At 48.8% G+C, this 24,000-nt stretch overlaps 1 protein-coding gene across 1 annotated transcript in view; it reads left to right on the top strand.

Moving 5' to 3' along the window:
- LOC137537869 (mucin-5AC-like) overlaps positions 1–24,000 on the top strand; it is a 385,525-nt gene that overhangs the window by 19,740 nt on the left and 341,785 nt on the right. Inside the window, exon 2 of the mRNA XM_068259817.1 lies at positions 2,190–2,355. Within this exon, the coding sequence (XP_068115918.1) occupies positions 2,190–2,355 (166 nt within the window). The remainder of the gene's footprint in view (positions 1–2,189; positions 2,356–24,000) is intronic.

Genomic DNA, 24,000 nt, shown 5'->3' with positions numbered 1-24,000 from the left:
AGGGTATGTTGACTAGAAGTTTTTGGGGGGGCTTGTGGTTTAGCTTGTGATGTATTCCACTTTTGCTATGGATTTGTGTCACCCACGTGTTGCCCACCCACCCGTGGCCCACCCACCTGTTCCCCACCCACCTGTACCCCACCTGTGATGTATCCCACCCACCTGTGATGTATCCCACCCACCTGTACCCCACCTGTGATGTATCCCACCCACCTGTACCCCACCTGTGATGTATCCCACCCACCTGTGATGTCTCCCACCCACCTGTACCCCACCTGTGATGTATCCCACCCACCTGTACCCCACCTGTGATGTATCCCACCCACCTGTGATGTATCCCACCCACCTGTACCCCACCTGTGATGTATCCCACCCACCTGTGATGTATCCCACCCACCTGTACCCCACCTGTGATGTATCCCACCCACCTGTACCCCACCTGTGATGTATCCCACCCACCTGTGATGTATCCCACCCACCTGTGATGTCTCCCACCCACCTGTGATGTATCCCACCCACCTGTACCCCACCTGTGATGTATCCCACCCACCTGTGATGTATCCCACCCACCTGTGATGTCTCCCACCCACCTGTGATGTATCCCACCCACCTGTACCCCACCTGTGATGTCTCCCACCCACCTGTGATGTCTCCCACCCACCTGTGATGTATCCCACCCACCTGTACCCCACCTGTGATGTATCTCACCCACCTGTACCCCACCTGTGATGTATCCCACCCACCTGTGATGTATCCCACCCACCTGTGATGTATCCCACCCACCTGTGATGTCTCCCACCCACCTGTGTTGTATCCCACCCACCTGTACCCCACCTGTGATGTCTCCCACCCACCTGTGATGTCTCCCACCCACCTGTGATGTATCCCACCCACCTGTACCCCACCTGTGATGTATCCCACCCACCTGTACCCCACCTGTGATGTATCCCACCCACCTGTGATGTCTCCCACCCACCTGTGATGTCTCCCACCCACCTGTGTTGTATCCCACCCACCTGTACCCCACCTGTGCTGTATCCCACCCACCTGTACCCCACCTGTGATGTACCCCACCTGTGCTGTATCCCACCCACCTTTGATGTATCCTACCCACCTGTGATGTCTCCCACCCACCTGCGATGTACCCCACCTGTGCACATAAAACATACACAATGACCAATTATTAAACATCAATTTATTGTAAAAAATTAAGACATTTAAAATCACTTAAAAACTTGAAACTCCAAAATAAACACATTTCAACAAAACATATTAAAAACCAAACATTCACCCTCGTCCTGGTGGTGTGGTAAAATAAAGTCTCAGTTGGTCCCTGTTCCGCAGTGACACTACCCTTGGCCTGGTTGCATACCTCCGCAGGGGCATTAGTGGAAGCACATTCGGGGGTTCCGGAGTCTCTCTTTCCTCCTGCCGCACAAAGTTGTGGAGGATGCATGCTGCCTTCACCACGACAACTGCGTTGCCCGGTTTCAGCAGCATGGGCGTGTGGAACACCCTCCACTTTGACACCAGGATCCCAAATGTGCACTCCACCATTCTCCTTGCACGGCTCAACCGAGCATTGAAGTGTAGCTGGCTGGCATCAAGTCCCCTGTCTGGGTACGGACGCATTACATGGTCGGACAGGGCGAAGGCCTCGTCCCCCACAAACACATAGGGGTAGGCCGGTGCCCTTGTCCCAGGCCAGGGTCTGTCACGGGGGAGACGCAGTCTGCCTTCCTCCATCAGCCGGCAAAGGGTCGTACGCTGGAAAATTCCAGAGTCATTGGAACTACCGTACGACCCCACGTCCACGTACACAAACTTGTAGTCCGCATCTGCCACTGCCATTAGAACAATGCTGAAGTATTTTTTATAGTTGAAATAATGGCTGCCACTCCCCACGGGTTTCTGAATCCGGATGTGTTTCCCATCCAGTGCGCCAACACAATTAGGAAACTTGCACTCGGTCCAGAAGCCCTGGGCGATCTCCTCCCATTTCGTGGTGTCCGGCACAGGCATGTATCTGGCCCTCAGTCGCGTCCAAAGGATCCTCGAAGTCCTCACGACGATGCCTGCCACCGTGCTCTTCCCAATACGAAATGTGACATGTAGCGATGTATATGTTTGTCCAGTTGCGATGTACCTACAAGAGAAATAATCTAAATCAATTTTTCATGTCGTTACAGGAGAAAGGTTCAAGACAAGGTGGCGCAATATACGTGATGCATACGTGAAATGGCTACGGAAGAAAAAACTTGCCGAACGAAGTGGCAGTGGCGGGGGAAAGCGACAAAAAGACTACCAATTTGCCAAGCAATTGTCTTTCATCAATGCAAGCCTGGAACCTAGACTGTAAGTACCACTACTGTGGGCAGGAACTGAGAGCTCATTTTAGCAGACAACTACCATGACTTCGGCCATGTATTGCTATAAACTGGCCTCAATTCCCATGGCTAGCGAACTTTTCTCACAAGCTTTATCAAATGTTTGGTAGAAACGGTTGATAAAGTGTTTGCTAGTGTTTGCTAGCTCTGTGAATTGACGCCACTTGCTGTTTGGCACACCAATAAATATTGTTTTTATCTACAGGACTGAAGACAATTTGGAGCAAGAGGAACCGACCCAGGAGGCACGGTTCAGCAGTGAGGAGAGCTTGGTGGATGATGACGTCGCCGATGTAACCTATGTCCCCGAGGAGAGGAGTAGGAGGAGGGAGTCCTTAGCTATCCCAGCTCTCTCCTTTGATGATGACTTGGGAGAAGAGAGCTTGGATGTTGAGGTTGCAGGACCGAGTGTGGATGAAGCTGCACCTCCACAATCGACCGCTATGGAAGCTCCCGGGGAACAAGAACAAAGTGAGGAGCACCGAGAGACTGCAGCACAACCAGCGCGCAGGGCAACCCCGACACAGGCCAGAGGACGGGAAGATGCTGCCACACCACCAGTGAGGACCACCACACCAGTGAGGCGTCGAGGTACCCTCCCCCCAACAAGGAGAGAGACAGAGTCCGAGATGTCCGGGGCTGTCTCCGGACTTCTCGGGATTCTTCAGAGCCACCAAACTCTCATAACCCGGCAGTTGCAAGATGAGGACAGGGGCCATATCATGGAGCAGTACAAGTCCCACATCACTTCACTGCAATGTGAGCTCGACGCTGTACATGGGCACTACAGGGACGAGCTTAAAATGATGCATGAGATGCACAGAGGAGAAATCGACCAACTGCGTGCGCAGCATCATCAGTCGGTGGGCCAGCTGCAGAACATGATGCAGCAAATGCATCAACAAAGCAAGGAACTACTGAAATTGCAGGCACACCCGTGTTTTCACACAGTGATGTCTCTAATACCATATTTGGAAAAGGTGCCTTCCCAAAACTTGATGGCGTGCCATTCCACTTTGCTGGAGGTGATCAAACAGCACATGGACACGCCATTATTGCAACCACCAATTTTTAGACCCCCACAACCAACAGCGGTGCCCACCTGGCAATCATCACAGATGTACACCGGCTACAGAGGCAGTCAATATGGGCCACCGCTGTCAGGGTCCAGCTCATCCACGACCAGCACCCAAGAGAGTCCAGATTTCCAGGCAGCAACTCCCACCTTTTCTAGTAGTGGTGCCGATACAATTTGAAAAAAAAAGTCAAATTGTTCCTGGACATGCTCCTCTGAATACCTCCGATCCTCGGAGGAAGGATACCATCACAGGGCTTTTTAGCCCAACCTTTTCACTGCCCCATCTCCTTCAACCAAGGTTCAGAGGTGTTCAGATGACCATGTCAGGGAACTTTTGGTTTTGCTGGACTTGAACTTTAGGGCCTGGTGTCCCCGAAAGACACTACCTGGGTCACAACCTTGTGCCTGTTGCACTGCACCTGTAGTCCTGCACCTGTGCCTTTGATTCCTCTTGTTCCTTACTTTGTTGTTCCTAATCACTTGCACAAGACCCTTGGAGCCATGGGTGAAGGACACCTTCACTGGTCGGTGAAAGGCCAAGCCTTTTCACTGGCCTGTGTCCTTCATCCATGGCTCAGAGGGTCCTGTGCCAGTGGTTAGGTTTTAGAAGCACTAATAATTTAGGGCCTGGTGTCCCCGAAAGACACTACCTGGGTCACAACCTTGTGCCTCTTGCACTGCACCTGTAGTCCTGCACCTGTGCCTTTGATTCCTCTTGTTCCTTACTTTGTTGTTCCTAATCACTTGCACAAGACCCTTGGAGCCATGGGTGAAGGATACCTTCACTGGTCGGTGAGAGGCCTAGCCTTTTCACTGACCTGTGTCCTTCATCCATGGCTCAGAGGGTCCTGTGCCAGTGGTTAGGTTTTAGAAGCACTAATAATTTAGGGCCTGGTGTCCCCGAAAGACACTACCTGTAGTCCTGCTCCTCTGCCATCGGTTCCTCTTGCTCCTCACTTTGTTCTTGTTCCTAATCACTTGCACAAGACCCTTGGAGCCATGGATGAAGGACACCTTGACTGGTCGGTGAGAGGCCTAGCCTTTTCACTGACCTGTGTCCTTCATCCATGGCTCAGAGGGTCATGTGCCAGTGGTTAGGTTTTTGAAGCACTTCAATTTTAGGGCCTGGTGTCCCCGAAAGACACTACCTGGGTCACAACCTTGTGCCTGTTGCACTGCACCTGTAGTCCTGCTCCTCTGCCATCGGTTCCTCTTGCTCCTCACTTTGTTCTTGTTCCTAACCACTTGCACAAGACCCTTTGAACCATGGATGAAGGACACCTTGACTGGTCGGTGAGAGGCCTAGCCTTTTCACTGACCTGTGTCCTTCATCCATGGCTCAGAGGGTCATGTGCCAGTGGTTAGGTTTTTGAAGCACTTCAATTTTAGGGCCTGGTGTCCCCGAAAGACACTACCTGGGTCACAACCTTGTGCCTGTTGCACTGCACCTGTAGTCATGCACCTCTGCCATCGGTTACTCTCGCTCCTCACTTTGTTCTTGTTCCTAACCACTTGCACAAGACCCTTTGAACCATGGATGAAGGACACCTACACTGGTCGGTGAGAGGCCTAGCCTTTTCACTGACCTGTGTCCTTCATCCATGGCTCAGAGGGTCATGTGCCAGTGGTTAGGTTTTTAAAGCACTTCAATTTTAGGGCCTGGTGTCCCCGAAAGACACTACCTGGGTCACAACCTTGTGCCTGTTGCACTGCACCTGTAGTCCTGCTCCTCTGCCATCGGTTCCTCTTGCTCCTCACTTTGTTCTTGTTCCTAACCACTTGCACAAGACCCTTTGAACCATGGATGAAGGACACCTTGACTGGTCGGTGAGAGGCCTAGCCTTTTCACTGACCTGTGTCCTTCATCCATGGCTCAGAGGGTCATGTGCCAGTGGTTAGGTTTTTGAAGCACTTCAATTTATTAGGGCCTGGTGTCCCCGAAAGACACTACCTGGGTCACAACCTTGTGCCTGTTGCACTGCACCTGTAGTCATGCACCTCTGCCATCGGTTCCTCTTGCTCCTCACTTTGTTCTTGTTCCTTAATCACTTGCACAAGACCCTTGGAGCCATGGATGAAGGACACCTTGACTGGTCGGTGAGAGGCCTAGCCTTTTCACTGACCTGTGTCCTTCATCCATGGCTCAGAGGGTCCTGTGCCAGTGGTTAGGTTTTTGAAGCACTTTAATATTAGGGACTGGTGTCCCCGAAAGACACTTGGGCAGCTATGCCCTGCAACTCTTCCAGCACAAAGTTGGTGGTTGGTGTTCCTTAAAACTGACCGGGCTATACCATAGATATGTTATTTTTTTGTCTTCCATGTTGGAAGAATGTTTCCATGTTGGAAAGTGGTTGTTTTTGCAATAAAAAAATTTGTTTTTACATACCTCAGTGTGATGAGTAGTTGTTCTTGTGGTGTGACTGCTCTCCTGAACGTGGTATCCTTCTTCCTAAGGTCATCCTTCACCATCTCCAAAAGGGTATCAAACCTGTCAGGAGATGGAAAGGAAGAAGCTGTAAAGTATGTTGTGGGACAAGGTGTTGGGTGGAGGATGGGGGAGGTGTGTTTACAGAGGTTTGGAAGTGTTGTGGAGGGTGGGGGTGTAGTGTATAGCTAGGTATACAGGGGTGTGGGGGTCAGGGTGGTGTGTTTAGCTAGGTATACAGGGATGAGGTGTTGTGGTGGTGAGGCTGGGGTGTTTAGGAATGGTGGGGGTTGGTGTATTTAGGCCTATATACTTACAGGGGAATAGACATCCGAGTGTAGCTGTAGAACTTCTGTGGGTGTCGTCTGAGGTCCCGGTAGAGGGCCTGGAACTCTCCCTTCCTCTGCCTCCTGGCTAGTAGAGGGTGCACCCACCATCTCCTGCGAGGAGCACGCCTTCTCCCCACATAGTAGTAGGTAAACAACAGGAAGGAGAGAATTCCCAGGTAATAAGCGTAAAAAATGACTGGATCCATGGTCCCAACTGCTGTCTCTGTATCCAAGGATGGTCTCCACACATCCAGCTGTCTCCAACAATGACCCCAGAGCTTCTGCTGACCTCCCAGAACCCCAGGTATTTATACAGGTTGTTATCTCTTTAAGAATCCGGATCCGGACCGCAACCGTGTTCATACCGCACGGAAACCGTATGCAACCGGACCGGATCCGGACCGGATCCGGACAGGAACCGTACGGTTCAGGTCCGATCCGGCTCCGGTGCGGTCCGGACATCCGGTGCGGTTTTCGCAAAACCGCAAGTGTGAACGGGGCCTTAGGAAGGAGCAAGTGGTTAGAGAGGACTGAGAGAAGAGGTCATTGAGTAGGAGAATGCCTGTGTTTGTCAATGATTGCAGATTAACCTCCCTGGCGTTCTATTAAAGATCTTGAACGGGATTTCCTTTAGGGCTTCCCCCGTCGCCATGGCGACGCACGTCGTGACGTCATCGACGTCGGCGACGTCGTGACGTCACAGGGAGACCCGATCCACCCCTCAACGCTGCCTGGCACTGATTGGCCAGGCAGTGCACGGGGTCTCGACTGGGGGGGCCCTGCATCGCGGCGGGTACCGGCGATCGGGTGAGACACGCAGCAAGCAAAGTGCTTGCTGCGTGTTTAAAAAAAATTATTCAAATCGGCCCAGCGGGGCCTGAGCGGCGCCCTCCGGCGGTAATGGACGTAATAATGCGTCCATACCGCTAAGGAGGTTAATGTGGGGAATTACAGATTTTAAGGTTAGTATAGGGATATTAGTTGGAACAACCTCTACGTCATGAGCTTGTATTTTGGTTAGGATTTTCCAAGCAGATGTTGTTGCTAATATCGTTGGGTGGGACATTCGTGGGAGAGGTTGGGATGACTAAATAAGATTTAGATGATCGAGTAGTGGAATACTAGATTGTTCTCTTTCTATCAACATATCAACATAAAGTGCAAAAGCTCAGGGGATACACATACTGTATAATCAAGCTTTAATCAGTGTCAAATACAAAAATTGACAAACCAACCTTAAATTATGTTTAATCATCAGTGCAAATGGTGAAGAAAAAACTAGTTGCATATAAGTGTCAAAACAATTAAAATAACAGTGCTTTTATATTCAAAAGATGAGATCTCTCTTCGCCAGCCATACACATGTCAACCAGTGGGTGCAGGTGGACTCACAGTTACAGTTGCAATATTGTTGTTAATGTGGCCAGCGTAGTGAAAAGAGCAAGTGTTGATCTGATTGGGAAGAACTCCTTTAAATTCCAGGAACAGTCGTCCGGGCTCGAGCAATTTTTTTCCCACAGCCATGGGTGCAAAAGATGCTTGGGGATTGATATCATGACTGTCTCTGCCCCCATGTCATGCTTCCGACCAACACCCACTGTGAAAAGATATGTAATCTAATGCTGCAGCTGTTCTGATGTGTCTCCTCTCTCTCCTACACATTGTGAAAAGAGACTTAATTTTATCCTGGCAGAGATCAGGGGGCAGTGGAGGACACCAAGCTGGAGGGGAGGACACAATTCTAAGGGCTGGTTCAGACGGACGCTTGCGGAGCGTTTACCGCAAGCGTTCGGACCGTCGCGGTAAACGCTCCCATTCAAGGGAATGGGAGCGTTTACACCGAGCTTTTGTGCGCTTTTACCCGAACGCGGCGTTCGGGTCCCGATTTTCGCGAGCGTTCGGGCTGCCCCTGGAAGCAACATGTAGCTTCCAGGGAGCGGCCAACCGCGACGGCTAATGTTCCCCTACGGGAAAAAAAAAACGCGACCGCATCACGACGCGACTGAAGGCTACTGAAAGCCTGACCGCGCAGCCGCCGCAACGCCCCCAGACGTGACGCTACGCAGACGTCCGTCTGAACCAGCCCTAAGGGTGTACTTGCAAGACATCAGCATGAGGAGAAATATGTGCTACTACAGATATAAATGTGAGTCCATTGTATACACTACAATGTACCACAGGTAAACTTTATACAGTGGGTTGCAAAAGTATTCGGCCTCTTTGAAGTTTTCCACATTTTGTCATGTTACTGCTACAAACATGAATCAATTTTATTGGAATTCCACATGAAAGACCAACACAAAGTGGTGTACACATGAGAAGTGGAATAAAAATCATACATGATTCCAAACATTTTTTACAAATAAATAGCTGCAAAGTGGTGTGTGCATAATTATTTGGCCCCCTTTGGTCTGAGTGCAGTCAGTTGCCTATAGACATTGCCTGATGAGTGCTAATGACTAAATAGAGTGCACCTGTGTGTGATCTAAAGTCAGTACAAATACAGCTGCTCTGTGACAGCCTCAGAGGTTGTCTAAGAGAATATTGGGAGCAACAACACTGTGAAGTCCAAAGAACACACAAGACAAGTCAGGGATCAAGTTATTGAGAAATTTAAAGCAGGCTTAGGCTACAAAAAGATTTCCAAAGCCTTGAACATCCCACGAAGCACTGTTCAAGCGATCATTCAGAAATGGAAGGAGTATGGCACAACTGTACACCTACCAAGACAAGGGCATCCACCTAAACTCACAGGCCGAACAAGGAGAGCGCTGATCAGAAATGCAGTCAAGAGGCCTATGGTGACTCTGGACGAGCTGCAGAGATCTACAGCTCAGGTGGGAGACTCTGTCCATAGGACAACTATTAGTCATGCACTGTACAAAGTTGGCCTTTATGGAAGAGTGGCAAGAAGAAAGGCATTGTTAACAGAAAGCATAAGAAGTCCCTTTTGCAGTTTGCAACAAGCCATGTGGGGGACACAGCAACCATGTGGAAGAAGGTGCTCTGGTCAGATGAGACCAAAATGGAACTTTTTGGCCAAAATGCAAAACGCTATGTGTGGCAAAAAACTAACACTGCACATCACTCTGAACGCACCATCCCCACTGTCAAATATGGTGGTGGCAGCATCATGCTCGGAGGGTGCATCTCTTTAGCAGGGACAGGGAAGCTGGTCAGAGTTGATGGGAAGATGGATGGAGCCAAATACAGCGCAAACTTGGAAGAAAACCTCTTGGAGACTGCAAAATAATTACGCACACCCCACTTTGCAGTTATTTATTTGTAAAAAATGTTTGGAATGATGTATGATTTTCGATCCACTTCTCACGTGTATACCACTTTGTATTGGTCTTTCACGTGGACTTCCAATAAAATTGATGCATGTTTGTGGCAGTAATGTGACAAAATGTGGAAAACTTCAAGGGGGCCGAATACTTTTGCAACCCACTGTATGTTCATCTAACAGTGCATAAACAACATATATGCAGTGCCGTTCAAAGTTTATTTTGACCGGAGGTAGTCTTTAACCGCAACAATAACCAGCCAGCTGCTTGTTAAATGTCACCTATAGTTTAATCAAGTAAAGTGGTTGCAGTAATGATTTCAACACCACCCCAATAAATACAATAAATAATAATAATAATAAAGGTAATTCGGGGTTCGATTGCTGAACCCTAAATTACTTCTCCCTCTAAGTTGCTACGACTCGGAGGGGGAATGGTATTTAACGCCAGGAATTTAACCAGGAATTTGAGTGGCAGCAGGGTGAGCCGTCTTTCAGCTCACCCCGCACCCAACTCACCGGTGGCGTACCTACAGGTACACCCAACCTGCCTCAAGGGAGCCACAATTAAGAGGAGTCAATACAAGCATGGGAACTATCAGGGAGTATGTGAACAATCCTCCCGTAGCAACAGCAGTACTACTTGCACCAAGCGGGGCACATCTCCACTCTTGGCCAAGGCAGTGGCGATCTTCTGGATGCCTGAAGAAATCAACTGCAACTTGCTCAAACATCAGATATGCAGGGCCAAAGACATCAACAATGGCTAAAATGGGCAAAGTGGAAAGAAAGTGTTCCAGAGACTCCCTGGTACAAAAGGGCACTGCAATAGGGAACAATGATAAAAAGCCATGATTAGTGGTGCTCAAATACCCCTTTTTAAAATTCGAGTTTGGTCGAATTCGAATAGTAAATTATTCGAGGTCAGTCGAATATTCGAGTCGAATAAATTTTACTATTCGATTCGACCTCGGACTTCGAGCTCACTATTCGAGTCGGTATTCGAGCTCATTATTCGAGCTGACTATTCGAATTGGCCTTAAATAGCTTCCCAACACTTGTTTTGAGGGTGAATGATGCAAGAAACATATTTTTTTCCAAGTAACAACAGCAAGTGATTATGTGGGGATGTTCCTTTAAAAAAAAAAAAGGTGAAAAGAGAAGTTGTGTCCAGAATTTTGTTCAGTACTGTATATACTTCTTCTTCTTCTTCTTCTTCTTCATCTTCTATATCTTCTTCTTCTTCTTCTATATCTTCTTCTTCTTCTTCATCTTCTTCTTCTTCATCTTCTTCTTCTTCTTCTTCATCTTCTTCATCTTCATCTTCTTCATCTTCATCTTCTTCATCTTCATCTTCTTCATCTTCTTCTTCATCTTCATCTTCATCTTCTTCATCTTCTTCTTCTTCTTCATCTTCTTCATCTTCTTCATCTTCATCTTCTTCATCTTCTTCTTCATCTTCTTCATCTTCATCTTCTTCATCTTCATCTTCTTCATCTTCTTCTTCATCTTCTTCATCTTCTTCATCTTCATCTTCTTCATCTTCTTCTTCATCTTCTTCATCTTCTTCATCTTCATCTTCTTCATCTTCTTCTTCATCTTCTTCATCTTCTTCATCTTCATCTTCTTCATCTTCTTCTTCATCTTCTTCATCTTCTTCTTCATCTTCTTCTTCTTCATCTTCTTCTTCATCTTCATCTTCTTCTTCATCTTCTTCTTCTTCTTCTTCTTCTTCTTCTTCTTCTTCTTCTTCTTCTTCTTCTTCTTCTTCTTCTTCTTCTTCTTCTTCTTCTTCTTCTTCTTCTTCTTCTTCTTCTTCTTCTTCTTCTTCTTCTTCTTCTTCATCTTCTTCTTCTTCTTCTTCTTCTTCTTCATCTTCTTCATCTTCTTCTTCTTCATCTTCTTCATCTTCTTCATCTTCTTCATCTTCTTCATCTTCTTCATCTTCTTCATCTTCTTCATCTTCATCTTCTTCATCTTCTTCTTCTTCTTCTTCATCTTCTTCTTCTTCATCTTCTTCTATATCGTCTTCTTCTTCACTTATTTCTCTTTTCATTTTTTTTTTTTAAAGAAATGCAGCTATTTTTGAGCGTAACAACAAATAGCTGGTGGCGCACGCATGTTGGAAGCGCCATTGTATGTGCTCCCTGGCAGTGGAAACACACAGACAGCAGGAGGTAAATTCAGCAGCAGGAGGAGGAGGATGAGTGTGTGGCAGCATGCAGTCAATGAGGCAGGCAGCGTGACATAATAGCCCTGGTACCTAGCGGTGATACCAGGGCTGTAAATAAACACAACAGGAGGTCCCAGACAGCGGTCGTGCAGCCCACATTGTGTCCAATACACAACTGGGACAACACAGTTTTCAACCCGGGCACCTCAGAAAAATTAAACCTTTTTTTGTAATGGTTTCGTAGTTTTGGTTTTACAACCAATTACACAGATATATAGCTATTTTTTGACGTAATAGCTGGTGGCAGAGTGGCAGCAGAAGGTAAATCTGTGTACCCTGGCGGTGGGAAACACAGACAGACAGCAGCAGCAGCAGGAGGAGGAATGGAGGAGTAATTATGTGAGCAGCTATTGTTTGACGTAATAGCTGGTGGCAGTGTGGCAGCAGAAGGTAATTCTGTGTACCCTGGCAGTGGGAAACACAGACAGACAGCAGCAGCAGGAGGAATGGAGGAGTAGTGTGAGTGTGGCAGCAGGTAGGCAGCGTGACATAATAGCCCTGGTACCTAGCGGTGATACCAGGGCTGTAAATAAACACAACAGGAGGTCCCAGACAGCGGTCGTGCAGCCCACATTGTGTCCAATACACAACTGGGACAACACAGTTTTCAACCCGGGCACCTCAGAAAAATTAAACCTTTTTTTTTTTTATGGTTTTTTGGTTTTTGGTTTTACAACCAATTTAGCTATTTTTTGACGTAATAGCTGGTGGCAGAGTGGCAGCAGAAGAAGGTAATTCTGTGTACCCTGGCAGTGGGAAACACAGACAGACAGCAGCAGCAGGAGGAGGAATGGAGGAGTAGGCGAGCAGCTATTGTTTGACGTAATAGCTGGTGGCAGAGTGGCAGCAGAAGGTAAATCATCTGTGTACCCTGGCAGTGGGAAACACAGACAGACAGCAGCAGCAGCAGCAGGAGGAGGTATGGAGGAGCAGTGTGAGTGTGGCAGCAGGTAGGCAGCGTGACATAATAGCCCTGGTACCTAGCGGTGATACCAGGGCTGTAAATAAACACAACAGGAGGTCCCAGACAGCGGTCGTGCAGCCCACATTGTGTCCAATACACAACTGGAACAACACAGTTTTCAACCCGGGCACCTCAGAAAAATTAAACCTTTTTTTTTTTTAATGGTTTGTTTGGTTTTGGTTTTGCAACCAATATAGCTATTGTTTGACGTAATAGCTGGTGGCAGAGTGGCAGCAGAAGAAGGTAATTCTGTGTACCCTGGCAGTGGGAAACACAGACAGACAGCAGAAGGGCAGTACACAGCAGCCCACTGTAGGTGTAAAATGTGTGGCTGCAGGCGACGTAGTAGTCAAAGTGAACCAGGCTGGCTTAGTGAGCAGGAGCCAGGAGGTGGTAAAGGGTGGTAAGGCACATTAACGATGGTTCCGGCAGCCAGTTCATGTCCCCCTCTCGCCGACAACAGGGGCCAGGAACTCGCCTTCCACCCACGCCTGGTTCATCTTCAGAAACGTCAGTCTGTCCACAGACTTGTGAGACAGACGTGAGCGTTTCTCGGTGACCACGCCACCAGCTGCACTGAAGCAGCGCTCGGACAGCACGCTGGAAGGGGGGCAGGACAGCACTTCCAGGGCGTACTGCGCTAGCTCGCTCCAGATCTCCATGCGCTTGACCCAATACTCCATGGGATCAACAGGGGCATCGCTGTCAAGCCCGCTGTACGACCCCATGTAGTCAGCCACCATGCGGGTCAGGCGCTGGCTGTGACCGGAGGAGGATGCTGCTGCATGCATCTCCTCTCTAGTCACTGCTGCCGGAGCCTCTACAGTCCTGTAGAGCTCGTGGCTGAGAGACAGCAGGTCTGTGGGGCGCTTGCTGCTGCTGGATGCAGGCACCTGCTGCTGCCTCTGTGCTGGCTGCTGGACAGTGGGGGTGGAAGGCTGGGGGAAGGCTTCCTCCAAGCGCTCAACAAGGGCCTGCTGCAAGCTCCTTATTTGTTGCGCTGGGTCTCCTCCTGCAGGCGGCAGGAACTGGCTCAACTTCCCCTTGAGGCGTGGGTCCAACATCATGCTGATCCAGATGTCCTCCCTCTGCTTCATCTGGATCACCCTGGGGTCCCTGCGCAGGCACGTCAGCATGTGCGCTGCCATTGGGAAGAGGCGGGCCACGTCTGCTGGCACATCGATGTCAGTGCTGTCCTCATCCTCCTCCTCTGCCGCCTCATCCTCTCTCCACCCCCGCACCAACTCAGCTGCGCTGTGCTGATCCCCCTCATCAGCAGCCAGGTCAGGGACCTCCACCAAGTCCTCCTCCTCCTCCCCCTCAGAGGTGGACTGCGCAGCTGGTTGCCGCTCCTGCTGGTCCAAGGCTGCCGCTCCCTGTTCCAGCAAAGCATCGAGGGCCCTGTTCAGCAGAGAAACCAGGGGCACCCACTTGCAGACCATAGCATGGTCCCTGCTCACCATGTTTGTGGCCTGCAGGAAGGGAGCCAGCACAAAGCACACCTGCTGCATGTGCCTCCAGTCATCATCGGGGACGATGGACGGGATGTTGCTGGTCTTGTCCCTTCTCTGAGCTGCGGAAACAGTGGCCAGGGCAAGGTACTGGTTGACAGCGTGCCTCTGTTCAACCAGACGCTCCAACATCGCCAGGGTGGAGTTCCAGCGAGTCGGAACGTCAATGATCAGCCGATGGCGTGGCAGATCCAGCTCCTTTTGCACGTCTTCCAGGCTCGCACAGGCTGCAGCCGAGCGCCGGAAGTGACGCACAACATTCCTTGCCGTTTCCAGCAGTTCGCCCATCCCCTGGTAGGTGCGCAGGAACTTCTGCACCACCAGGTTCAGCACGTGGGCAAGACAGGGGATGTGGGTCAGGCTTCCCCTGTCTATGGCAGCAACCAGATTGGCCCCATTGTCGGACACCACCTCTCCGACTCTGAGGCCTCTGGGGGTCAGCCAAATCCTCTCCTGCTCCTGGAGTTTGGCCAACACGTGGGCTGCCGTCAGCTTGGTCTTGCCAAGGCTGACCAAGTGCAGCAGCGCTTGGCAGTGGCGGGCCTTCACGCTGCTGCTGAGGTGGGGGGTTTGGCCAGGTGTGGCGGAGGATGGCAGAGGATCGGAGGAACCCGCTGCAGTTCCCCTGACCCTGCGGGGTGGCACCACCCACTGTGTTGCTGCTGCTGCTGCTGTGCCCGCTGCTGCTCTCCCATCCTCACCCCCTTCCACCAAGCTGACCCAGTGGACAGTGAAGGACAGGTAGCGGCCTGTCCCGAAGCGGCTGCTCCAGGAGTCCATGGTGACGTGGACCCTTTCACCAACCGCGTGCTCCAGCCCTCGCTCCACATTGGCCATCACAAAGCGGTGCAGTGCAGGAATGGCCTTGCGGGCGAAGAAGTGTCTGCTGGGGAGCTGCCAGTCTGGGGCTGCGCAAGCAAGCAGCGCCCGCATGTCGCTCCCCTCCTGCACGAGCGTGTACGGCAGGAGTTGGGAGCACATGGCCCGTGCCAGCAAGCCGTTCAGCTGCCGCACGCGACGGCTGCTGGGAGGCAGAGCCCTAACCACCCCCTGGAAGGACTCGCTCAAAAGGCTCTGGCGTGGCCTTTTGCTGACACGGGAATCAGCAGACACAGCGGAGGAGGCCACTGAGGACTGGCTGCCAGAACAGGCCTCAGTGTCGGCGGCAGGAGTTGCAGAGGGGGGAGGAGCAGTGCGTTTCCGCACTCCTGCTGGTGCTGCTGGAGGAGCAGGAGGGCGGGTGGCTGCTGTTGCTGCTGCTGCTGCTGCTGAAGGCTGTGCAGTGATGGGTGTGGTGCCACTGCCAGCACCAGATGCCTTCAGCCTCTGGAACTCCTCATGCTGGTGGAAATGTTTAGCCGCAAGGTAGTTGATGAGCGAGCTGGTGCTGAACTTTAAGGGGTCTGCACCTCTGCTCAACTTCCGCTGACAGTGGTTGCAAGTGGCGTACTTGCTGTACACAGTGGGCATGGTGAAAAAGCGCCAGATTGGTGACAGAAACATCCCCCTACGGCATGGAAGCGCTGCTGCCTGTCTCCCTGTGGTGGTTGGGGGGGGGGCTTGGGTGCGGCTGGTGGTGGTACTGGCTGATGCTGCTGCTGCTGCTGCTGAGCCTGAGACACCAGCAGGCTGTGGGACGCTGCCAATGCTTGCAATGATGCGCCTCCTTGCAAGGCCCACAAGCGCATCCTCCTCCTCCTCCGAGCTGCTGAGGACGACATCCCCTGGAGGTGGTGGCACCCAGTCTCTGTCTGTCACCGGGTCATCACCATCATCCTTCCCCTCCTGAAACATGTCCTGCTGGGATGATGACCCCCCAAACTCCTCTCCTGATGCATGGATGGGCTGCTTGACTGTCGCCACAGTCTTGCTGTCCAATCCCTCATCCCCCAAAGTGCCCATCAGCATCTCCTCCTCAAAATCGCCAACAACAGCAGACAATTGACTCATCATGCCTGGGGTCAAAAGAGTGCTGAATGACAGGTCGGCGACTGACGGTGAACTGGCCTCCTCCCCAGACCCTGCTGGGCGGCTGCTGCGAACAGGGGTGGTGGTGGTGGTGGTGGTGGTGAGGGTGGAGGCCTCGGATGCAGAGCTGATGGCGGGCTGCTCATCCTCCGTCATGAGTTGCACCACAGTGTCTGCATCCTTTTCCTCAATGGGACGTTTCCGACCCGGCTGGAGGAAAATCGGAGCAGGTGCTACACGCTGCTGCTGCTGTGTCTCTGCAGCGTGAGTTGCAGATGCTCCTGCTGGGCGGCGCCCAAGGCGTCCACGGCCAGTGGCTATGGGAGGAATGTTAGCCACTGACGCTGCTGCTGCTGCTGCGGAACTGTGCATGGTGGCGCGCCCGCGGCCGCGGCTTGCCACAATGCTGCTCCCTCTCCTCCTGATTCCCTTGCTGCCCTTCCCCTTGCCCAAACCGCGCTGGCTGCCACTTCCAGACATCTTCAATGTTTTGGGCGTATAGACAAAAGTTTTTTAAAAGGGCGGGTGAAAAGTGGGGTACTTTAATGGAGTGGGTTGGTTGGTGAGGTGACTGAGTGAGTGTCCCCTAGTACAGTAAGTAAGTAGTAACAGTCAGGAAGTGCAACTAGCAGTTACAATAATCAGTAGTAATCACAAGTAAATTTAGTGTGTGTACACTCAGACAGTGAGTGCACGCAGGCAGGAGCTAGTAGCCTATGAACACAGTGACTGAGTGTCCTAGACTCCTAGTACAGTAAGAGTAAGTAGTAACAGTAAGTAGAACTAACTAATTACAATAATCAATCAGCGATCAGAAGGAAATGGAGTGTGGGTGTGTGTACACTCAGACAGTGAGTGCACGCAGGCAGGAGCTAGTAGCCTATGAACACAGTGACTGAGTGTCCTAGACTCCTAGTACAGTAAGAGTAAGTAGTAACAGTAAGTAGAACTAACTAATTACAATAATCAATCAGCGATCAGAAGGAAATGGAGTGTGGGTGTGTGTACACTCAGACAGTGAGTGCACGCAGGCAGGAGCTAGTAGCCTATGAACACAGTGACTGAGTGTCCTAGACTCCTAGTACAGTAAGAGTAAGTAGTAACACCAGTAAGTAGAACTAACTAATTACAATAATCAATCAGCGATCAGAAGGAAATGGAGTGTGGGTGTGTGTACACTCAGACAGTGAGTGCTCGCACGCAGGAGCTAGTAGCCTATGAACACAGTGACTGAGTGTCCTAGACTCCTAGTACAGTAAGAGTAAGTAATAACAGTAAGTAGAACTAACTAATTACAATAATCAATCAGCGATCAGAAGGAAATGGAGTGTGGGTGTGTGTACACTCAGACAGTGAGTGCACGCAGGCAGGAGCTAGTAGCCTATGAACACAGTGACTGAGTGTCCTAGACTCCTAGTACAGTAAGAGTAAGTAGTAACAGTAAGTAGAACTAACTAATTACAATAATCAATCAGCGATCAGAAGGAAATGGAGTGTGGGTGTGTGTACACTCAGACAGTGAGTGCACGCAGGCAGGAGCTAGTAGCCTATGAACACAGTGACTGAGTGTCCTAGACTCCTAGTACAGTAAGAGTAAGTAGTAACACCAGTAAGTAGAACTAACTAATTACAATAATCAATCAGCGATCAGAAGGAAATGGAGTGTGGGTGTGTGTACACTCAGACAGTGAGTGCACGCAGGCAGGAGCTAGTAGCCTATGAACACAGTGACTGAGTGTCCTAGACTCCTAGTACAGTAAGAGTAAGTAGTAACAGTAAGTAGAACTAACTAATTACAATAATCAATCAGCGATCAGAAGGAAATGGAGTGTGGGTGTGTGTACACTCAGACAGTGAGTGCACGCAGGCAGGAGCTAGTAGCCTATGAACACAGTGACTGAGTGTCCTAGACTCCTAGTACAGTAAGAGTAAGTAGTAACAGTAAGTAGAACTAACTAATTACAATAATCAATCAGCGATCAGAAGGAAATGGAGTGTGGGTGTGTGTACACTCAGACAGTGAGTGCACGCAGGCAGGCGCTAGTAGCCTATGAACACAGTGACTGAGTGTCCTAGACTCCTAGTACAGTAAGAGTAAGTAGTAACACCAGTAAGTAGAACTAACTAATTACAATAATCAATCAGCGATCAGAAGGAAATGGAGTGTGGGTGTGTGTACACTCAGACAGTGAGTGCACGCACGCAGGAGCTAGTAGCCTATGAACACAGTGACTGAGTGTCCTAGACTCCTAGTACAGTAAGAGTAAGTAATAACAGTAAGTAGAACTAACTAATTACAATAATCAATCAGCGATCAGAAGGAAATGGAGTGTGGGTGTGTGTACACTCAGACAGTGAGTGCACGCAGGCAGGAGCTAGTAGCCTATGAACACAGTGACTGAGTGTCCTAGACTCCTAGTACAGTAAGAGTAAGTAGTAACAGTAAGTAGAACTAACTAATTACAATAATCAATCAGCGATCAGAAGGAAATGGAGTGTGGGTGTGTGTACACTCAGACAGTGAGTGCACGCAGGCAGGAGCTAGTAGCCTATGAACACAGTGACTGAGTGTCCTAGACTCCTAGTACAGTAAGAGTAAGTAGTAACACCAGTAAGTAGAACTAACTAATTACAATAATCAATCAGCGATCAGAAGGAAATGGAGTGTGGGTGTGTGTACACTCAGACAGTGAGTGCACGCAGGCAGGAGCTAGTAGCCTATGAACACAGTGACTGAGTGTCCTAGACTCCTAGTACAGTAAGAGTAAGTAGTAACAGTAAGTAGAACTAACTAATTACAATAATCAATCAGCGATCAGAAGGAAATGGAGTGTGGGTGTGTGTACACTCAGACAGTGAGTGCACGCAGGCAGGAGCTAGTAGCCTATGAACACAGTGACTGAGTGTCCTAGACTCCTAGTACAGTAAGAGTAAGTAGTAACAGTAAGTAGAACTAACTAATTACAATAATCAATCAGCGATCAGAAGGAAATGGAGTGTGGGTGTGTGTACACTCAGACAGTGAGTGCACGCAGGCAGGAGCTAGTAGCCTATGAACACAGTGACTGAGTGTCCTAGACTCCTAGTACAGTAAGAGTAAGTAGTAACACCAGTAAGTAGAACTAACTAATTACAATAATCAATCAGCGATCAGAAGGAAATGGAGTGTGGGTGTGTGTACACTCAGACAGTGAGTGCACGCACGCAGGAGCTAGTAGCCTATGAACACAGTGACTGAGTGTCCTAGACTCCTAGTACAGTAAGAGTAAGTAATAACAGTAAGTAGAACTAACTAATTACAATAATCAATCAGCGATCAGAAGGAAATGGAGTGTGGGTGTGTGTACACTCAGACAGTGAGTGCACGCAGGCAGGAGCTAGTAGCCTATGAACACAGTGACTGAGTGTCCTAGACTCCTAGTACAGTAAGAGTAAGTAGTAACAGTAAGTAGAACTAACTAATTACAATAATCAATCAGCGATCAGAAGGAAATGGAGTGTGGGTGTGTGTACACTCAGACAGTGAGTGCACGCAGGCAGGAGCTAGTAGCCTATGAACACAGTGACTGAGTGTCCTAGACTCCTAGTACAGTAAGAGTAAGTAGTAACACCAGTAAGTAGAACTAACTAATTACAATAATCAATCAGCGATCAGAAGGAAATGGAGTGTGGGTGTGTGTACACTCAGCCAGTGAGTGCACGCACGCAGGAGCTAGTAGCCTATGAACACAGTGACTGAGTGTCCTAGACTCCTAGTACAGTAAGAGTAAGTAATAACAGTAAGTAGAACTAACTAATTACAATAATCAATCAGCGATCAGAAGGAAATGGAGTGTGGGTGTGTGTACACTCAGACAGTGAGTGCACGCACGCAGGAGCTAGTAGCCTATGAACACAGTGACTGAGTGTCCTAGACTCCTAGTACAGTAAGAGTAAGTAATAACAGTAAGTAGAACTAACTAATTACAATAATCAATCAGCGATCAGAAGGAAATAGAGTGTGTGTTGTGTGTGTACACTCAGACAGTGAGTGCGCACACGCAGGAGCTAGTAGCCTATATGAACAGTGACAGTGAGTGTCCCTACGGGTACAGTAAGAGTAAGTAGTAAGTAAGTACAACTAACAATAATCAATCAGTAATCAGAAGGAAATAGAGTGTGTGTACACACAGACAGTGAGTGAGTGCACACACGCAGGAGCTAGCTAGTAGCCTATAAACAGTGACAGTCAGTGAGTGTCCTACTCCTAGTACAGTATAACTACAATACTATTAGTAAAGGACAGCAGAAATACTGGTATAGATGAGAGAAATAAACAGAGGACAGCTGCCCACAGAGGCAAGGCCCCCCTGAGGCCTAAACCTGTAAGCTTGCAGCAGCTGCCTGCAGTTCTCTAATGTAACACACAAGCTACTAACTAAAATACAATGTCTATCTAACTAACAACAATATAGGTGTATATGGCAGGTGTAGGTGAGCAAAAACGCTAGGTAAATGACCACAATAGAGCTCTTGCTAAGCCAAAGCACAAAGGAGCAACTCTCTCTCTGTACAAGTCTCAGGCAAGCACGGAGAAACGTAACATGGCGGCCGCTATTTATAGGGTAGGGGCTGGCCAGGGTCCCCCTCTGTGATTGGCTGCCGTCAGAGGGCCTGGGAGCCCTCTGATTGGCTCTAAGGACATCAATCTGGGCTATGACGCTATTCGAGCTCGGTACCGAGCTCGAATAGCGCCGGTTTGCTCGAATAGCTCGAATAGTGAATGGGCTATTCGAGTGTACTCGGATAGCCCATTCGAATAGCTCCAGCTATTCGGAGCTCGAATACCGAGCTCGAATAGCTGAAAAAGAGCTCGAATATTCGAGCTACTCGAATATTCGAGCTCTGCTGAGCACCACTAGCCATGATTCACGGCAATAGACAGAAATAAATAGCGAGTGCCTGGGCTATTTGCTATGCAAATTGCAGCTATAAATAGCAGGCACAAAATGGAGGCACACACATTTCCATATATTGCCGCTAATCGCAGCTTTGTCGTGGGGGTCTTTTGTGTCAGGAGTGTTGGGTGGGGTCCTTAGGGGAAAATGTTAGGCACCACCATAGGCAGGGTTAAGGTTAGGCCCTACTGCGAGGGGTCTTAGGATTAGGCATTGGTAACACGGTGGCGTAGTGGTTAGCTCTCTCGCCTTGCAGCGCTGGGTCCCTGGTTCGAATCCCAGCCAGGGCACTATCTGCAAAGAGTTTGTATGTTCTCTCCGTGTCTGCGTGGGTTTCCTCCGGGCACTCCGGTTTCCTCCCACATTCCAAAAACATACGGATGAGTTAATTGGCTCCCCCTAAATAAAAAAAAAAAAATTGGCCCTAGACTACAGTACTTGCACTACACAATATAAACATATGCCAATGGTAGGGATTAGATTGTGAGCTCCTTTGAGGGACAGTTAGTGACAAGATATATATATATATACACTGTACAGCGCTGCGTAATATGTCGGCGCTATATAAATACTAAATAATAATAATAATAAAAAATTGGTAGAGGGAGGGTTCTGTGTGAGCGTAGGGTTAGGTAAGGTTGATAAAGATTACTGATATTTCACTGATATTTCGGAATTAAGTAGTAGAATATCGGTAATTTTACTGATATTCTACTAGCAGCAATTTATTTCTAGGTGCCATGTTCGCAAACTATTCCTTTTGGGCTGGTGGTGATGGTGGTGGTAGCAGTAATGAGGATGAGGCAGTCTGGACAGTGGTGACCACATATTCGGCCCCCACCACCGATGTCACTGATTGATTGATACAATAAGTTTGGCCAAATGAGATATTTCTAAAAACCTGGCAACAAACAGAACCACTATACTGTCAGCAGTCACTGACTCAGTTTAATGTTTCAGTTAGTAATAGTCACATAGAGGATTAGTACACATCACCATGTCATTGAAGTCACACTGCCAGCTATCAATGTGCTCTCCATTCCAGTTCCATGAGACCAGGCGACTGCTGCTGGCAACCCCCCCCCCCCCACACACACACACACACACACCACCACATTGGTAGTTACCATTGCCTTTGCCTAATTCGTCCTCTAGTTATTGATGGGTGACATTCATGATATCCAATTAATTCTGCAAACTAGCAATATAGTCAAAATTTCTACAGCTTCCAGAAGCCCAGACTACAGCAGCACAGCTGGCACATCAGGTCCCTTTGCCTTGTGCCTACTAGTTATGCTATTTTTATTTACATTTCTGGTTGGCATTGCTGATCCTGTCATCCAAGTTATGCTGCCAGCTACCAGTGTGGTCTACCCTGCCATAGCTTGTTTGAGCCACACTTCAACTGACATGTGCTCCCTTCTTAGTTCCACTTTCCTTGGGCCTAATGTTTCTGCCATTCCTATACACTGTTACGGGTGGCATACATTCATGGTGTCATTCAGTTCAGCGTGTGAGCTAACAAAGTAGTCTTCTACTGCTTCTATGACCTAGACTGCTGCTAGTGCACTGCGCTGACACCCACTGCCACTCCCACAATGTATGTCACACTTTCTTGGCCTAATAGGTTTGCTGCTTGATGTACGCTTTTTCACTGGTTGTCAGGTCATTGTAAAGCTGCAAGTAGCAATCTACTGTATTCGTGCTGTTCATCACAAAAATTCTATTTTCTAAAAATTTGGGAAAAACATTGTGTCATGTACATCCTCTGCATCATGCAGTTTGTATGTTCCAGTCCATGTTTGCTTGGCTTTCCTCTGGGTACTTCAATTTTCTCCTAGTCCCACATACTATAAACAGGTTAACTGATCCCTAAACTGCTAAAATCAGTCCTATTGATTTTAATGCAATTAACAAAGCTGAACATTTTTGGAACCACATGGAATCTGAGGAAATTCTCTCAAGATCGCCAGAGGCATTCTCACGCTTACCATTGGAATTCCAACTTTTGTTCTATGACTATAGGCGGCCATCTTTCTTTGATGCCCAGGTTAATTGTGTAGCATCTGAATATATATTGTCACCCATATTTCTATGGAGTTCGTGAGCACCTGAGGGAACATCTTGCAAAATAGAGGGAGAACTTAAACCGGTAAAGGCTTTTCATGAATGAAAATCAGACAAAAAAACAGTAGGGCTTTCACAAAATCATATAAAATCTATACTATACAGAATCTACTAAATGTATTGTAATTTATTGTATAATATGTTCACTATACTTTTTTTTGAAAGTCTAATTCAGGTTTGCTGGATTACTGACAGGGGCGTAGCTACAACTCACTGGGCTGAGTGGGCTCCATAGCAAATTTGTTGGACAAGGGCCCCCCCTCGGTACACACTAATGGAGGGGGACGTAGGAGAAAGGGGGGAGCAGTGGGCATGAGGAGAGCCCACTTCACATGAACGAACTTCCGTTATTAAATTTTGTGTATGTGCTAATGCATCCCTTAACTTTTTAACTTATTATAGTAAACTAGCTGACCTAAGCCCGGGCTCTAGGTCTGTCACTGTGCATGCGCCCGCCACGTACACAAGCCTGCCCGCCCCTTGGCTCCGTCCTCCCCTGCAAACCGCAAGTCACTCCCCCTCCGTGTCTCTGCGCAGTAGCGCAAAGTACTGACCCACACACACAGGGACGCAGAGACACAGGGGTTTTATTATATAGGATGGGGGAATGAATGACCCAAGAGGGAATTACACAAAAACACAAATACTGCACCCTGCTGTCTCCTCAAAATGCACATGCATGTTCTGTCAAAAATGTCAACAGCCATCACCCCACACCCAGCTACGTCTTTGTTTGGACTACCTGTCAGATCAGG

This window comes from Hyperolius riggenbachi, chromosome 11 (assembly GCF_040937935.1).
Source record: "Hyperolius riggenbachi isolate aHypRig1 chromosome 11, aHypRig1.pri, whole genome shotgun sequence".
NCBI classification, from domain to species: domain Eukaryota; kingdom Metazoa; phylum Chordata; class Amphibia; order Anura; family Hyperoliidae; genus Hyperolius; species Hyperolius riggenbachi.
Note: the sequence above shows the minus strand (reverse complement) of the source record. Positions and strands in the feature narration are given on the sequence as shown.